Below are 16,689 nucleotides of genomic sequence, written 5' to 3'. Positions count from 1 at the left end.
AAAGTGGGAAAACTTGTTCCCCTGTTGGGTGACGAGGCAATAGGGTCGCCAGCTTTGGCTGGATACATTCCTGGCGGTTCATCACATGACAGCTTTAATTAAAGGTTAATCCCTGGAGGATGGGCAGCCCTACGATCTACTGAAGCTCTGGTTGCCTCACGGAAGGGAAGCGCTGAGGCAGAGCCTGCAGGCTCCAGGCTTGTTCTTTGTTGCTGCCTGGGCCAGCAGCTGCCCCGTCCAGCGCGGGGCGAGGACCAGTAATGTGGGGAGGGGGCGCGGCTGCCCCCACGCAGTGACACAAACCTTGTCAGAGCATCTCCCCGCCGCAGCCCCGCGCTTCCGGGCCGCTTCCCGGGACGCGCGAGATCTTCGCTACCGGGCAGGCCACGCCCACCTCCGCTGAGCCCCGGGCATCGGCACCGCCTCCCCGCTGCGGCGCCCCCCACCTTCTCGCCCTTCCGCGCAGGCGCAGTGCGATCTTTGGGCGGTGTGTCATGGCGGCGGCTCTGAGCGGGATGTTTACAAACCAGCCGCCGGGAGCGCCTCCCCCTCCGCTCCCTCCTGGCGGCCCCGGCCAGGCCGGCCTCCTCCCGGCCTCCGCGGGACCGCGCAACCCCAACAGCACGCTGGTGGACGAGCTAGAAGCGTCCTTTGAGGTGGGGGGAGGTTAAGGGTTGGGGGGGGCTGGAGGGGTTCGGGGACCCGATGGGGGTGGGAGGGGCTGGGGGAGGTTCGCGGCCCGGAGGGGCTGGGGGAGATTCGGGGACCCGGTGGGGGTGGGAGGGGCTGGGGGAGGTTCGCGGCCCGGAGGGGCTGGGGGAGATTCGGGGACCCGGTGGGGGTGGGAGGGGCTGGGGGAGGTTCGCGGCCCGGAGGGGCTGGGGGAGATTCGGGGACCCGGTGGGGGTGGGAGGGGGTGGGGGAGGTTCGGGGCCCGGAGGGGGTGGGAGGGGCTGGGGGAGGTTCGGGACCTGGAGGGGTGGGAGAGGCTGGGGGAGGTTCGGGGCCCGGAGGGGGTGGGAGGGGCAGAGGGGCTGGGGGAGATTCGGGGACCCGGTGGGGGTGGGAGGGGCTGGGGGAGGTTCGGGACCTGGAGGGGGTGGGAGAGGCAGAGAGGCTGGGGGAGCCATACAGGGCTGAGGAGTTTGGTGGGAATGAACCTGCAGGAAGTGTTGTGCATTTACGTTCTACCTCCCTGGTCCACTCTTGCCGTTCCCAAGGGCTGTTGAGGAGTGGCTGCTGTCCTTTGCGTGACATGTGCATAAGGTGCCCGGTTTCCCCTTTAAAACAAGTATCTCTATCTTCCCAATCATCTAGGCTTGCTTTGCTTCACTTGTGAGTCAGGATTATGTGAATGGCACAGATCAGGAAGAAATTAGAACTGGTAAGAGCCTGCCAGTATTTTGGTTGGGCTATAACAGGGTTGACATGTTGGGTTTGTTAAAAAGATACTGTTAAGTTATCTGTACTATTTTTTAAAGTATAAACCTTTTAATTTACTACACATAATCTCATGAACCTGTGCATCTATATGGCCTACCTACACTAGGGAATCTATAAATAAATTTTTGCCACTGTTAATATCTTTTGAGTTTCACTGGTCTATGCTAATTTGGAAGCAGTAGTGGAGAGAGCCCAGTGTCTGCCACCACTGTTCTAAATACTGTGCCATCTAACCCTATTAAGATCGGCCTTTTTAAAGGTATTTAGGCACTCATGTGCCTAGTGGGATTTTCAAAAACACGTAACTCTCAGAATGAGGCACCTAGGCACTTCTGAAAATCTGTTCAAGGTGTTTAACATGGTATCAGAAACCGAAGTGTTTTCTATAGTAGAGATCCAAATGTGGCTAACCCCAATGGAGCTGAACCAGTGTTAACAATTAGAGTGGGGGAGGCAAGGAGCGGGGGGTGTTGATGGGTTACGGGTTCTGAGGGGGGCAGTTGGGGGCAGGACATGGGTGAGGGTCAGATGGGGGGAAATAGGCTGTTTTCGCAGGCACGTGGGGCTTGTACTCACCGGGCGGTTCCCTACCGGTTCTTCGGTGGCACTTTGGTGATGGGTCCTTCACTCGCTCTGGGTCTTCAGCAGCACTGAAGGACCCTCCGCTGATGTGCCGCCGAAGACCCGGAGCGAGCGAAGAACTTGCCGCCGAAGAACCGGTAGGGAACCGGTTCCTAAGATTTTCGCAGCTCATTCCTGCCCCAACCCTATGCCTGAGCCCCTCATCTCTGGCCCCACCCCAGAGCCTGCACCCCCAGCCAGAGCCCTCACCCTTGCACACTCTGATCCCCTTGACCCCACCCCTGCCACATTTTGTTCTGTGCGCTAATATGGAGGTTATGTGTCACATTTGTGCAGCACGACACCTCCATATTGGTGCATATAACAAAATTCATTCTGCATGTGAGTGGGAAAAATTAGAGGGAACACTGTTTTTGGACTATGCTGGAATGAAGAAACTCTTGCACAGGATAACTAAATAAATTTTATAAGAGTCATTAATAAATATGCACAGGAATACACTGAAATGTTACTTAACGTACACCACTACCTCGATATAACACAAATTGGATATAATGCGGTAAAGCAGTGCTCTGGGGGGGCAGGGCTGTGCACTCTGGTGAATCAAAGCAAGTTCAATATAACACGGTTTCACCTATAACACGGTAAGATTTTTTGGCTCCCAAGGACAGCGTTATATCGAGATAGAGGTGTATTTGCATTCAAGACCCACAGAAGTGACTTTGTGTTTATTTGTATACTTGGGTTTTGAGTCCCTTTGTCATTAGAAAAATTTTAATTAACTTTTGCAGTGAAACTGGAAGTGACCATATTCTTTTCCACATCTTACAGAAAATTGATTTTAACATGGTTACTATTCTAAAAGAGGCATGCCATTTAGAACTTGCGGAAGTAAAAGTCTGTGGGGGGATAGTCTATAGATATGTTTAGTCAATTTACTTTCCATTATTTAGGGACTTCAGATTTTATAAATACAGGCCACTAAAAATACAAAAGTGTACAATCAAGTTTTTGGATTTACTTTCTCAAATGTCTTCTGGAAAAAGCTGTAGATTAATTTTTAAATATTGAACACTGGCTACGTAGACTAAGAGGCTAATGTACATTAACTGATTTCCTTCTATGGATGTTGTTAAACTAATCTGGTCTTTGATTGCTTTATCTTTCAAATCTTGTTATATTTCTGTATTTTAGGTGTTGATCAATGTATCCAGAAATTTCTGGATGTTGCGAGACAAACTGAATGTTTTTTCCTACAAAAAAGATTACATCTGTCTGTCCAGAAACCAGAGTTAGTTATTAAAGAGGTAGGAGATTATCATCTTTTTATCTACTAACTTTACCTGTGACAACTTTAATTGGTTCCTTTCCTTTAAGACTAAAGATGTATTTCTTTTGTTCCATGATACTACAGAGAATCTGAGACAAGAACTATATTTGATCAAGACATGTAGTTTTTGTTCAGTGGAACATTTCTCTTCTTTCTCTATCTGCAAGCACAGTGGATTTTTAAAATTATTCCTATTTATGCTAGTTTTCCTAACTGTCCTCCAATTATTATTTATATAGTTACATAAATGTGTGTAGCGCTTTACTAGAACTGTGAGGTGCAAACAAGTGGGTCTCTTTCCTGAAGATCCTAGAATCTAAAGGTACAAATAGGTGAAATGCAGTACAGAACAAACAATGGTTGAGTTTATTTAGCTTGTTGCCCTGTCACTAAGTTTGTAGAGCTCACCTGGATCGCTCTCAGTAGCTCTTTACAGCACGTAAGAAAATTTGAATATAGATACGCTCCTTTGAGGGAACAGACCAGTTAGTCAAAGTTGGATGTGCAGAGGGCAAACTTTTTTGAATTACATGAGGGACATTGAAACAGAGACCTGGTACACTCAACTAGAATGTATATCATGGAAGGGAGTAGCCAAATTATTCTATCTCCAGTTCAGCCACTTCTCGTAGTAAGATGTTTTCACTCTGAGAATTATCCGTTGTTTCATAGGCACTGTAATAGTTACAATTAGTTTACAATGTAGTCTTTTTACAGTAAAAATAAGTCATTTACTAATTCAAGATGTCTATCAACTGCAGGATGTTTCAGAATTGAAAAATGAATTGCAGAGGAAAGAAGCACTAATTCAGAAGCATTTGGGTAAACTGCGTCACTGGCAGCAGGTTCTAGAAGACATGAATGTACAACACAAAAAACCTGCAGAAATGCCTCAAGGACCGTTAGCTTATCTAGAACAGGCTTCTGCAAATATTCCTGCACCCATGAAGCAAACATGATTAAGATAGATATTTGAATTTAGATCTTTAGTATTTTAACTTAAAGTGAAATATTATATTGATCTTTCTACCTTGTATAATATGTGATGTAATTTGTAATATAAAAATAAATAGTGTTTTATACTACGACAATGGGACACAACTAAGCATAACATAAATGGGGCAGAATCTGTAGTTTAATTTTTATCAAAGTATGTATTGTTTTTACATTCAAACTGAACAAATGCTCATGTATGTCTTGTATTGTAGTCAGAATACATTTGCATAGAATATGCTAAAAATCCGTCCTATTACTTGGGAAACTGACAGAGCAGTCCTAATGTAGCTAAAGTCCAGTTAAGGCACTAATGATACAGAAGTACTTGCAGAGTTTATTTGTTCATCTCAAGTGTAGCCTTATATACAGTTTTAATTGTGAGTGTTTCTAATCATGTAGCATCCTATGATTCTGAAGAAATAGTGCAGACTTCTTATAGCTGAAACTGATTGGTCAAATAAATCAAAGCAAGGAATTTCTGTTGAGCTCTGCTGCTATCTATGGCATAGGTACTTGTTTAAAAAATGCATCTCTTTTCCTAGTGTAGACATGGCCAGAAGGAGCTATGGGATGTTGGTGCTAGTGGGGAAAATGCTCTGGCATCTGCTGCTTTTAAAAACTTGTAGGAGAGCTTCCTGTTGGAAAGGGTTGGAGATGTGGTTAATATTTACCAGTCATTTAATATTTACCAGTCATCTTCCATCTAAGCATAATGCCTGGCGTTTTCTACCCTTCCCATGGCCTGTTTCTACAAACAGGCCATGGGAAGAGTAGGTGGGGGGGAGGGATAGCTCAGTGGTTTGAGCATTGGCCCACTAAACCCAGAGTTGTGAGTTCAGTCCTTGAGGGGGCTATTTAAGGATCTGGGGCAAAAATCTGTCTGGGGATTGGTCCTGCTTTGAGCAGGAGGTTGGACTAGATGACCTCCTGAGGTCCCTTCCAACCCTGATATTCTATGAAATGTATGGTGCCGCCTTTTCCTCCTGAAACTGTACCCACTCAGTTTAAAGGTTTGGCACCTTGGGAGAATGTTGTTGGCTTTCCTCATCAAAGCAGATTTAGCTGAAGTAGCTAGAAATTGAGTGTTATCAATTTCAGGCTCCTGCAGCTGATATGAAAAGCCAGTGGAGAAGTACTGCCTGATTGTTTACTATTGGCTAATTAGCTGAGATGTTGTAAGTGAGGGAATCAGACAGCTTGTCTGCTCTATGCTTGCCATTGTGCTCTCAGAGCATTGCTGCAGGAGAGAATGTAAACTCAAACTCCCTTTAGAGAGTAGGTTTAAATTAACTTCACTGTGCCATAAGTGGAGAGAAGCTGCAACGCAGGAGAAGCAACTCCCAACTTCTGGAGCTAAATGTTCTTTCAAGTCCTCTCTTCAAACCACTGACTTAAGGAAGCCATATGCTTTACTTAGACAGTACTTGAAGTTTCCCATTTTCCTGTAGGGACTGCTACCTATTTTCAAACAAGGTGAGAAATAGGCTGCCACAAAGTAAGTCAGTAACAAACTCCCATTGATTCCTGCAAGTATAGGATTGAGTTACATGATGGTTGCTTTTTAAATTAACTCAGCCTAGTCTGTCTAGGCATGTACATCACACTTAACTACTATGTCTATTTTTGTCTGTCCCTGTGAAATGAGAGAGGGAACTCCCTGAGTGGAAAAAGGCTTTCATCTACCTGAAAATGGGTGATAAAAATCTAAGTAAATAATGTCTGTCCTTTGTGGGATGTGTGAGTGGTTTTACTGCTATTCCTCATAAGGCTTCTACTTGTCCATTGGACTCAGATTTTGAAAGGATTTTTTTCACTTTAAAAAGCTCATTTTGCTCTTACATCTCTCAATACATGCACTACTGCTGCAATTTATTAATTAGTAGCTCTTTCATTGCTGATCATTTTAGCAGAATCATCCTAAAATATTGATTCTTCAGTCCCAAACCCTCCACCCAGTTCCCACCTACTCAACTACCAGATATGTTGCTCTACTCATAATACTAGTAGCTATGTATTGTAAGTACAAACAATAGTTGTCTTATTAAAACCCCCAATTATGGCCTTGCAGCATTGGGCAGCAGCATATGCTGCCAAGACTGTGGCTTTGGGAGAGACCTCTGCTGTAGGTTTTTAAATGATAGCAAGCTTTTGACACATGATCTGGTATTGCAATCATTTTTTTGTCACAGGTGGTCAATTTACTCTTGGATGCTGTACTAAATGTCTCTTACTAGACAAAAAGCTTTTTGTACTGTCTATAGATTTTCTGAAGGGTTTCTTGTGGAAAACTAAGCCTTATTCACTCAATGTTTCTGGCAGATTTGTTTGCTACTGTTGTTTTCACACTCTGCCATGTGGACAGGCCTAGTCTACATTTTCCTTTAGAAAATCCTGAAGTTCGGTAGTTTCCCCCTCAGTAAAATGGGGGTAATGCTGACCACCTTTGTAAAGCGCTTTGAGCTGTACTGAAGGAAAGCACCATATGAACTATGTTTTAACTTTAATAGAATGTCATCTTATGAAAGATGGTTGCTATGACTTCTGAATATTGGATAGCCAGAAATTTAAAATATTTGGTAATATTGGCACCACAAATTACACACTAAACTAGGAAAGGGACTACTTATAAAACTGCAGAGCAATGGTCACCCTTTAAATCAAGAATAGAGAGCACTATGGGATGATCTATCTGGAAAGGCAACCTTGTAAAAATGGGACCACTGTACCAGAAGGAAAATAATTGTAGGATCTCTTATGTATACTACCAATTTGATTAAACTAATTGAAGTACAACTTGGCCTGATTTATGATGTTATAAAGAAAGATTTGAAGGTGAGAAGTTTCAAATACACTGATTAACAGACCTCAGCAAATCTTAAAGGAAGTTATATATAAAGTGTATGATGTGAGGGTGCAGAAACCTCTTATTTAATTGACGCCAGATGGTACATGCTATAAGGTGAAAAAATGTAGAAATTTTAAAAAATCTTTCCAGACAGAGCAGTAGACTGTCTGTTTCCAGCAAAAGTTGATGTAGAATCCTAATAAGTCATAGCTTTAAGTATACTAAAGCAGCCAGGTGATTGGTGGCTAGAGTATGAGTAACTCATAGTGGAGACTGTTGTAGGGTTGGAGTAGGGGTGGGCAAACTTTTTGGTTCAAGGGCCGCATCTGGGAATAGAAATTGTAAGGCTGGGCATGAATGCTCATGAAATTGGTGTTGGGTTGTGGGAGGAGGTGTGGGCTCCAGGGTGGGGCGAGAAATGAGTTAGAGCGGTGGGGCGCAGGCTCCGACTGAGGATGTGGGCTCTGGGGGGGGGGCAGGGGATGAGGAGTTTAAGGTGCAGGAGGGTGCTCTGGGCTGAGATTGAGGGGTTTGGAGGGCAGGAGGAGGATCAAGGCTGGGGTAAGGGTTTGGGGCACAAGGAGAGGCTCAGGGGTGCAGGCTCCAGGCAGTACTTACCTCAAGCGGCTCCCGGGATCAGCAGCATGTCCCTTCTCCGGCTCCTGGGCAGAAGCACAGTAAGGCAGCTCTGCGTGCTGTCCCCTCCACAGGCACCGTTCCTGCAGCTCCCATTAGCTATGGTTCTTAGGGCGGGGGCAGTGTGCGGAGTGAAGCCCACAGCTGCTCCTACGTGTCAGAGCCGTAGGGGAGCCATGCTGCTGCTTCTGGGTGCTGCGTGGAACAGTCCCTGCCCCTGCTCCCCAGCTAGAGCGGGGACCCCAGACTCCACTCCCCAGCGAGAACCCGAGAGCCAGATTAAAATGGCTGACAGGCCTAAAACGGCCCACGGGCTGTAGTTTGCCCACCCCTGGGTTAGAGTATTAAAGTAACCAGTTCAACAATTAACTTGCATGTTATGGAAATGTAAATTGTTTTTTTCATTTTACAGCCTTTCAAAATTGGGTATTTCTGCTTTGTGATAGCTGGAATGAATATAGGAGCATGGAGAAACAAGGTGGGTGAGGTAATGTCTTTTATTGGACCAACTGGGGAAAGAGACAGGCTTTCAAGCTTACACAGTGGTCTTCTTTAGGTCCAGTAGAAAAAGATTTCTTCCCTCCCCAAGTCTGGCTAATATCCTGGGAGGGGAGTGCATCTGTTGCCTGTGGCCAGTGGAGTTGGGGAGCTGACCCATGGCAGGCAGAAACAAGGCTTGCTCACACTAAGGGCAGTTGGTAGCAAGGTGCCTCACTGCCCTGGGTACCCAGCATAACATGAACGTAGAATATTCACAATTATCTGCGGCTCATAGTTGATCACAAGGTAAATGAGTCAACAGTGTAACACTGTTGCAAAAAAAAAAAAAAAAAAAAAACCATAATTCTGGGATGTATTAGCAGGAGTATTGCAAGCAAGGCACGAGAAGTAATTCTTCCGCTTTACTCTGTGCTAACTAGACTTCAGCTGGAGTATTGTGTCCAGTTTTGGGCGCCACATTTTAGATGTGGACGAATTGGAGAAAGTCCAGAGAAGAGCAACAAAAATGATTAAAGGTCTAGAAAACATGACCTTTGAGGAAAGATTGAAAAAATTGGGTTTGTTTAGTCTGGAGAAGAGAAGACTGAGACGGGACATGTAACATCATAAAAGGTTGTTACAAGGAGGAGGGGGGAAAATTGTTGTTCTTAACCTCTGAGGATAGGACAAGAAGCAATGGGCTTAAATTGCAGCAAGGGAGGTTTAGGTTGGACATGAGGAAAAACTTCCTAACTGTCAGGATGGTTAAGCACTGGCATAAATTGCCTAGGGAGGTTGTGGAATCTCCATAATTGGGGATTCTTAAGAGCCGGTTGGACAAACACGTGTCAGGGATGGTCTAGATAATACTTAGTCATGCTTTGAGTGCAGGGGACTGGACTAGATGACCTCTTGAGGTCCCTTACAGTTCTGTGATTAGTACAGATTTGCATTCTACACTTCCATTTTAGTTTTTAGAGAGTGGTATGTGTTTTGTTTGTTTAAGTGCTCTTCGGTGCTGATTTGTTAATGCTGGACACCTACATTTTCCATATATTCAGAGGAAATACTAGCTCTCTCACAAATCTTTCCAGCAATCTGCCGTTCTTCTGTTTTGGAGGAATCCTCTCTAATCATGAGAGGAGCATTCCGTCCCTGGCTTAGTCAGTCAAACTCCCTGCTAACACAGTTGTCAGTTAATGTCATTAGTGGTGGTGATTTTTGTGTGATGGACAACTGCACACTAGGACCTGGACTAAGATCATCAATTCATTTCACATAAGTCACCCAGTCTTCATCCTAAAGTAATAAATTTCCATCACCATTAACCTGGGATTGATTCAAATTTACAACCTACAGATGAAAGTCCCTTTATTCCACATCCAATCCCATAAAACATGTAATATCATTCACACTAATCTAGCCTACCTTTTACCTTTCCTAATGACCATGTTTAAACTACATTCCTTGAAAGAGTAAATTGCTCTGGCTTCTAATATACTTCAGTTTTTTCATTATTATATAATTGTGGTTTCAGGCTACTGCATTTTGAATTGCCATCCTAAATCATATAATTTATGCCCCCTTGTGTGTTCTCTCATTGTTCTCTCTTGCTACAGAGGCCAAGACAGGAGGCAGTGGGTTCAAACTGCAGCATTGAAGTTTTAGATTAAATCTCAGGAAAAACTTCCTAACTGTAAGAACAGTAGGACAAAAAGAACAGACTGCCTAGGGAGGTTGTGGACCTTCCTTCGCTGGAGGATTTCAAAAAGAGGCTGGATATTGAACAATCCTGGATGGCTTAGACACAACAAATCCTGCATCCTAGCAGGGAGTTAGAATTAATAAATGGATAGCTGAGAATAACATCTTGCATATTGTTCATAAACAAGCAAAATGTATCTAATTGTTCATTATGAACAATTAATGTAGTTTTACTTAAATCAGAACCACACCTATTAAGTCCTTCAGTTCAGTCGTAGGACAATAGAATCTATATGAAATATATAGTCATGAAAAATGGTATAATTTGAGTTATCACTGTCAGAGACAGATACTTCTCAGTCTTGTTTCGTGCACGCCATTTTCTTAACTTGAAGGAACCCTAGTCAAGGACCCGGACCCTACGGTACTAGCTGTTGTACAAACACAGAACAGAGTAAATAGCCCTTCTGTAATTTCCTCCTTTTGTTACCAAATATTCTGTCCTGAAACTAAATTGTCGTCTTGAGTCCCTTTTGAAACCAAACTACTTGTTTCCAAAGAACAAAAGGCTAACAGAGCCGTAGGCCTGGAGGCTGGTTGGTGTTTCAGTAGTAGGCTCTCAGATGTGGACCTCCTTGCTGTCCAAGATCAGGGTGAGATACAGCTATGCCAGCTTCAGGGAGGTGATTTACTGTAAAATGCACATTTCTTTATGCAAATCTTCCCTCAGAATGATGAGCAATTGGAACCAAGAATGACCCACTTAAGAAAACAGTGTAAGATGTGAATGATTTGGTCCTCCCAATGGATTGATGTACCTGGTGCATACATACCAGAGGTAGACATATTGAAGAGATACATGGATGGCATATACTGAATACCCATCTTTCATAAACTTGAAACTTTATGACTTGTACCCAGTCTGGTTCAAAATTCTGCATAATGAATTAAAGTGTAAAACATTGATCTGTAAGCAAATATTTTATTAATAGGCATAATTGAATTTTATCCTGAATTTCCCAGACTGATCCTTAAATATGTTTAATGAGAACAACAAGAATAGTATCTTGTAATGAGCTGTCTATACAACTGCACAAAGGATACTTCCCAATTCTAATAATATTAATAATTCTAAAGCATCCTGCTGACATTGTCTGTCAGTACACTGTACACTATACAACAAATTTAAAACTACCAGACTGAACAAACACCCTCTAAAAGTAATTCCCTTCCATTTATTTTACTTGAATATTAAACAGGAAAAAAAGGGAAAAGAAAGCATGGGATGTAATAAATATGAAATCACATGATTTATACTAAAACATGCACAAAATAAAGTTAAGGTGTTTTCTTAAAAGAGAGCCGGACAGGAGTCACTGGGGAACAAGTTCAGCACTCTGCCTGCATAACTGTGAAACGGTTCCTATCTTGATATGAAGGACTCTTTCTGTGCAACGTCTGGCTATTGAGATGACAACATACCCATAATTTTCACCTAACCTGCCTTCGTTTTTACAATAATCATATATATCTCTAAGGCACCCACACTCTAATCCCATAGTACCGTGATGCCAAGAACACTTAGATTCCTAGTCAGCTGTGTGCAGCTCAATTTTTTTTTTTCTCAGTCAGTACCCTGATTAAACATTTCACATGTGTGAGAAATTATCTGAGGTCATCTTTCTGGGTACTCTGGAAATAATTTGTTTTAGAATGAAAAATATTTAGTAAACCATTCCTGATGCCGAGGGTCTTGTTTCTGGTCATCTTTGGTTATGGGTGCTTCATTGCCTTGTGTCCTGTGCAAAGACACAAATACTACCATTACTTGAGTGTTTAGTAAAACTTAGAATTTTTTTTTTTGAAGAACTACTTCGTTGCTCAAATTCTTCTGGAAATAAAAAATACTTGAACTACTAGACACCATGGAATGGATGGAGCTAGGCCCATGTGAGCTGGAAGAGGCCAGATGCAAACCTCACCAGTATCACTTGTGCCATGTTGAGTTTCAATTGCAAGCTCTTCCAGGCAGAGACAATGGTCCAGATCCTGCAGTGAGCTCTGTGTGCAGCATTTTGGAGCATCTGGACCTGTAGCCTTTTTTTTTTTTTTTTTTTTTAATAAAGGTAACTAGCACTGTCTTGGTGCTTGAAAAATGCTAAATACTAATTAATTCATAACCAAATTTCTACAAAGTGCACATTTACCTTGTGGCATGGTTACTGTCTGAGGACTGTGCTGATTGATAGCTGGCCCTGATGCAGCCAGCACTCTGGTCTAAGCTTGTCGATTTCGTTAGCAGAGGGGCATTTCTCTTTGATCTCAAGTCACTCCTCAAAAAGTTCTTTGCGTAGGAGGCTAAATTCGGAACACTAACAACACGGTTTGGCACCTCGTTCAGTTTCTTCTGCTTTTATTGTGGGAACAGAAATGTATATAATGCTTTTATTGTGGGAACAGAAATGTATATAATGCACACATTCTTACACATGGCTGGTACTATAAACACTACATATGCTAATTTCAAAACAGTATGGGCCAAATTCATCCCTGTGCCAATTCCATGGATTTCAGTGATTATTATGGGTAATCTGGATTATTACGGGTAATCTGTCTCATATTGGGCACCCAAAAATGAAGGCTACCCAAATTATTAGCTACTTTTGAAAACACTGGCTATAACATTTAAATTAACACCTCTCCTGTAGGCTCAGTTAGAACAGGCTGCAGGGGCCCAGGGATCAGTGGTGTCCACCCCAAGCAGTTAGGTCACTTGATTTTAATATTGCTAGAGTGCCACAACCCTGCTAGCTTCACATAGATCCCCAGATCTGTTGACACTAGTTCTGGCAGGGAGGTGGGGGTAAGTGGCTTTAACAACAAGTACACTCACTGTTTGATATTGACATACACTTGTTTTCATTAGACCCACTGGTGGCAATCCTTCCGTACTGGCTATACTGCCGCCACACATGTGCAGTCACTCCTGCTCCAGAGCTACAGTAGCTGCCATACAGACCCTTGGATTGAACAGCGTGTTGAGTTAGTGTTCTTAGCCACTGGGCTTCCCTTTCTCCTGCACCAAAATGTCAGTAGAGTGAGTACTGTATGGAAGAGCTGGTGAAGGCTGAGCAGAGAAGAGCAGATTCTGCACAGCCATTGATTCAGCGGCTAACCTACTTGTTCACTCTAAGTGGGGTAGAGTGGCCAGTTCATAGGGATATGCAAGAAATAGCCCTTATCCCAGCACACGATCCAGCTCTTATCTCTAAGCAGACTGTCTCACATCTACATGAATACTTATTTTGAATTTACATGATCTTCATCACCTGGTTCTAGGTCAGTTTACATTATGGCATATTATACTTCTACTGAAAAGCAGCAGTTTAGTGTCTGAGATATTAGGAATGAACTAGCTGAAGTACTGAAGAATACAAATTAATCTCTATCCATCTACTTATTGTACGTTCCTCCCCAGGGAATCTGAGCACCTGTAAATGTTCAAATACTAACAACACAACATGATTTGCTATTGTACTTGAACTGTTTGTCTTACCTTCATGGAAGGAGTTATGCATCCAGGATTAGGGTTGAAAGAAAAGGATCTATTCCGGTGAGATTCAGTGCTGGGTAAAAGCAAATGCTGAAATTTTCTTCCCTCCTGAAGGGAAATAAAACCATGTGTGTCCTTGATCTGTAAGCACACAATGTTCGGAATGGCCCAGAGCAGTAAGCGAGCAAGAACCTGACGAGTTGTGTGAAATGACTAGCAGATGGGGCCTTTCAATATAATCTGAAATTGTTAATTATGAACTGGACCTAAGCCCTGGGCCTTGGCAATTGAAAAGACTCTATTAAAAGATGGAAAGGCTTTTTGCAATACTTTTAAGCAGATTCACTCTGTCACACGTTAACAGCATGGGGGTTTACATTTAGGAAATGGAATGTTTTCCCATCTCTTGTTACTTCTAATGAATGTCTCAGTCTTGGCAAGTCAAATAAGTGGTCTCATTCCACTGAAAAGCTGCTATGGAAAGGGGCAGGAGTGTACTTAGAATAGTGTATGAGCCTGACACCGTAGGTTTATCATTAATACTCTGCTAATATACCAGTTGGATTAATTAAGAACTTGATCCTGTACCATAGCAATCAATGGAAGTTTTGCCATTGACTTCAGTGACAGCACGCACATTATACAGTATATGTCCACTAAGGAACGCTCACCGTCAGTTGTTTGATAATTTCTTCTCTCTCACTTAATTTACTTTGCAAGCAGCCTATAAGGTGCATATCTTCTGGCCTGGACTCGCGTTTTCTTGGTTTCTCTTCTAATTCTTTAAGTCTGTGTCAAGTAAAAAATGCAAACACTTTCATCCAGATCAGGAAACAATCTCTTTCAAGGCCTAAGAGTTTAGACCAGGTTTCTCTCTTTGACCCATCATAAACCCCATCCCTGAAATCCAGGAAAATATTCAGGGCTCCCCTGACAAAACTGTATTTTTTTAAAAAGAGGGATGTGGTGAAGAAAGCACACATTAAACACGAATGTGCTCCCCCCTCCGCTCCTGGGCAAAGTTCAGCTGAAGTCAACCGTGTACACTAGGTGTATTTAGCTGATGTTGTCAGTAGGACTCTGCACAGGAGCGAACAGAGGTCTGTGGTATCCACTCCTCAGGCAGGATTTGGGCCTAAATTCATATAAGCTACAAATGGTGATAGTAAGCAATATACTATAGAGAATGTATTTTATTCATTCTTTTGTTTTAGCTGGAAATTGTCAAGAGAAAGGAAGCCTCTAGCCTCTCCAGCTGGAGTTGGATACCTCAGCACTCAGATAAAACAGAATCAATGGCTTGGACTGCCCCTTTCCCAGTGCCATGCTACCACAGCTGTGATTGGTGGTAGGGTGATCAAGTGTCCCAATTTTATAGGGACAGTCCCGATTTTTGGGTTTTTCCTTATATAGGCTCCTATTACCCTCCACCCCCGTCCTGATTTTTCACATTTGCTGTCTGGTCATCCTAATTGATGGAGGCACTTGATTTAAAAGGGAGAGGGCTGGGAGCAGTCTTTGGGAGGGACTCTGAGCTTTGGAACCAATTCTTCACATTGTCTGAAACAGCCCAGAGCTGCTGACCTTCACAGCATGCTGAAAGGTGCCTCACTTTTGTCAGGCTTTAGCAGAGAGAGTGGTGTAATGGAGTCAGTTTGTGTCTGGAGGTGGGGATTTTTGTTGGGGATTGAGTTTCATTGGCTGTTGTGGGTTTAAGCAGTGATGAGCTGCAAAAATCTTAGGAACCGGCCTACCACGTGGGCAGCACGTGGGGCTTGTATTCACTGGGCAGTTCCCTACCGGTTCTTCGGCGGAGAGTCCTTCACTTGCTCCGGGTCTTCGGCGGCACGTCGGCAGCGAGTCCTTCAGTGCCGCTGAAGACTCGGAGTAAGTGAAGGATCCACTGCCGAAGAACCGGTAAGGAACCGCTCAGTGAGTACAAGCCCCATGTGCCTTCCAAACAGCCTGTTTCCCCCCTACATCTGATCCCAACCCACGTTCTGCCCCCAACTGCCCCTCTCAGAACCCGCAACCCATCAACACTCCCCACTCCTTGCCTCCTGGCCACCCTCTCCCAAGACTCTTACCCTAACTGCCCCCCAGAACTCCACCAAACTCACCCCGTTCCCTGTCCCCTGACTGCCTTGACCCCATCCACCACCCCGACAGACCCCCAGGACTCCCACGCCTACCCAATTCCCCCCCCCCATTCTCCATCCCCTGACCGGCTCCCCAGAACCTTCGTCCCCTCCAACCACTTCCTGCCCCTTATCCAAACCCTCCTCCCAGCCCCGGCCCAGCCCCCTTACCATGCTGCTCAGGGCATCGTGTATAGATGCCACGCAACTCACTGGCACTCACAGCCCCACCTCCTTATCATGCTGCTCAAAGTGGCAGAAGCTGCAGAGCTGCCCAGGAGCGATCCAGAGCGCTGGCACCGGCAGTATGGTATGCTGAGGCTCTGCGAGAGGGGAGACGGCAGGAAAGGGGCTGGGGGAGCCTCCCCAGCCGGGAGCTCAGGCGGGCTGGACAGGACAGTCCCGCGGGCCAGAGTAATGACAGAAAAACTTTCTTCTCTCAATTGCCCACCCCTTTAACAACCAGGTCTAAACCAACTTCTAAATTTAACAACCGGGTCACATGAACCGGTGCGAACTGGCTCCAGCTCAGCACTGGGTTTAAGTAGTAGTTATTTTGCTTTTTTAACTGATGTCAGGAGTGTCTGTTGTTTCAGAGGTGCCTTTTTAACATTTATGAATCAAAATTGGTAATACTAATAATGATCTAATAGCCACTTTGCAGTTACAGAGCACCTTCCTCTAAAGAGCTCAAAGCACTTTACCAAGGGATATTTGCCATATTTGTGAAATGGGAAAACTGAGGCACAGAGTGTGAGCACCTTGACCCAGAGCCAGGAACAGAATCCAGGTCTCCTAACTCCTAGTCCCCTGAATCTAATCTAGAACTAACCTAGCTTCAGCAACTACATGGTTTATCCTCTGTCATTCCTGCTTTGGTCCCTATCTTAAAAATACTTACACACATGCTTAACTTTACCCATGTATGTAGTTCCTCTGAAGTTAAGTTAAGCATGTGTGTAAGTGTTTGCAGGATCAGGGC

The 16,689-nt window shown here is 44.0% G+C and overlaps 2 protein-coding genes across 12 annotated transcripts in view; one reads left to right on the top strand and one right to left on the bottom strand.

The window, feature by feature from the left end:
• Window positions 1-457: 457 nt before the first annotated feature.
• MED28 (mediator complex subunit 28) overlaps window positions 458-16,689 on the top strand; it is a 76,796-nt gene continuing 60,564 nt past the window's right edge. The window contains exons 1-5 of one of the 5 annotated variants that reach the window (XM_050948095.1): window positions 458-656; window positions 1,318-1,384; window positions 3,220-3,332; window positions 8,245-8,310; window positions 14,784-14,917. In XM_050948095.1, coding sequence (XP_050804052.1) covers window positions 495-656; window positions 1,318-1,384; window positions 3,220-3,332; window positions 8,245-8,310; window positions 14,784-14,917 — 542 coding nt within the window. In that variant the 5' untranslated portion in view covers window positions 458-494. Of the gene's footprint in view, window positions 657-1,317; window positions 1,385-3,219; window positions 3,333-4,116; window positions 4,827-8,244; window positions 8,320-10,746; window positions 10,878-14,783; window positions 14,918-16,689 lie in introns of those variants that run through there. The other 4 variants (XM_050948099.1, XM_050948098.1, XR_007773587.1 and 1 more) reach the window with 4 other exon arrangements.
• FAM184B (family with sequence similarity 184 member B) overlaps window positions 10,978-16,689 on the bottom strand; it is a 122,951-nt gene continuing 117,239 nt past the window's right edge. For 5 of the 7 annotated variants that reach the window (XM_050947443.1, XM_050947448.1, XM_050947447.1 and 2 more), the window contains 4 exons: window positions 14,241-14,358; window positions 13,573-13,677; window positions 12,224-12,426; window positions 10,978-11,815 (listed from right to left, as the gene is read on the bottom strand). In XM_050947443.1, coding sequence (XP_050803400.1) covers window positions 11,725-11,815; window positions 12,224-12,426; window positions 13,573-13,677; window positions 14,241-14,358 — 517 coding nt within the window. In that variant the 3' untranslated portion in view covers window positions 10,978-11,724. Of the gene's footprint in view, window positions 11,816-12,223; window positions 12,427-12,462; window positions 13,037-13,572; window positions 13,678-14,240; window positions 14,359-16,689 lie in introns of those variants that run through there. The other 2 variants (XM_050947444.1, XM_050947445.1) reach the window with 2 other exon arrangements.

This window comes from Gopherus flavomarginatus, chromosome 3 (genome assembly GCF_025201925.1).
Source record: "Gopherus flavomarginatus isolate rGopFla2 chromosome 3, rGopFla2.mat.asm, whole genome shotgun sequence".
NCBI lineage: Eukaryota > Metazoa > Chordata > Testudines > Testudinidae > Gopherus > Gopherus flavomarginatus.
Note: the sequence above shows the minus strand (reverse complement) of the source record. Positions and strands in the feature narration are given on the sequence as shown.